Source organism: Priapulus caudatus, unplaced genomic scaffold, assembly GCF_000485595.1.
Source record: "Priapulus caudatus unplaced genomic scaffold, Priapulus_caudatus-5.0.1 Scaffold17403, whole genome shotgun sequence".
NCBI lineage: Eukaryota > Metazoa > Priapulida > Priapulimorpha > Priapulimorphida > Priapulidae > Priapulus > Priapulus caudatus.
The window spans coordinates 1-580 of NW_014594464.1; the positions used below are offsets into that span (position 1 = coordinate 1).

Consider the following 580-nt stretch of genomic DNA (forward strand, 5'->3'; position numbering starts at 1 on the left):
CTACTGTCTGACCGTGTCGACGAGTGGATGATTGGTAGCTTGCCCGAGTTTGATGGCAAGAAATTACAGTCGGTTGCCAAAGGCGATCTTGACCTCGGCGAATTGGATAGCGAAGAAGATAAAGAAGAGCAAAAGAAAGTTGAAGATGAAGCACAATCTATCATCAAACAACTGAAAGAAGAGCTAGCGGAGAAAGTTGAGGATGTACGCGTATCACATCGCCTCACCTCATCGCCCTCTTGTCTCATCTTGAGTGAGCACGACATGGCCTTGTACATGCAGCAAATGCTAAAACAAGCAGGTCATGACATGCCATCCAATAAGCCTGTTCTTGAAATCAACCCAAGTCACCCACTATTGGCGCGTATGTCCGCAGAAACGGATGATACAAGTTCAAAGACTGGGCGAGTATTCTATTTGACCAAGCACTATTAGCAGAAGGCGGTCAGCTTGAAGACCCAGCAGGATTTGTTCACAAGCTCAATTCACTAATGCTTGAAATGTCATAACATTTCACACGGTGAAAAACCCAAAGCGCAGAGTGAAAACTCTGCGCTTTTTTATGTATGCCACTATGCAG

General features: G+C 45.3%; 1 protein-coding gene across 1 annotated transcript; it reads left to right on the forward strand.

Annotated features, from left to right (window-relative positions):
• Nucleotides 1-6: 6 nt before the first annotated feature.
• LOC106820517 (chaperone protein HtpG-like) lies at nucleotides 7-364 on the forward strand (the record flags this gene model as incomplete). The annotated part of the gene is made up of 1 exon (XM_014825028.1): nucleotides 7-364. A coding segment is annotated over one exon (358 nt), but the record flags the coding sequence as incomplete, so codon positions are not given.
• Between the last annotated feature and the right edge of the window lie 216 nt (nucleotides 365-580).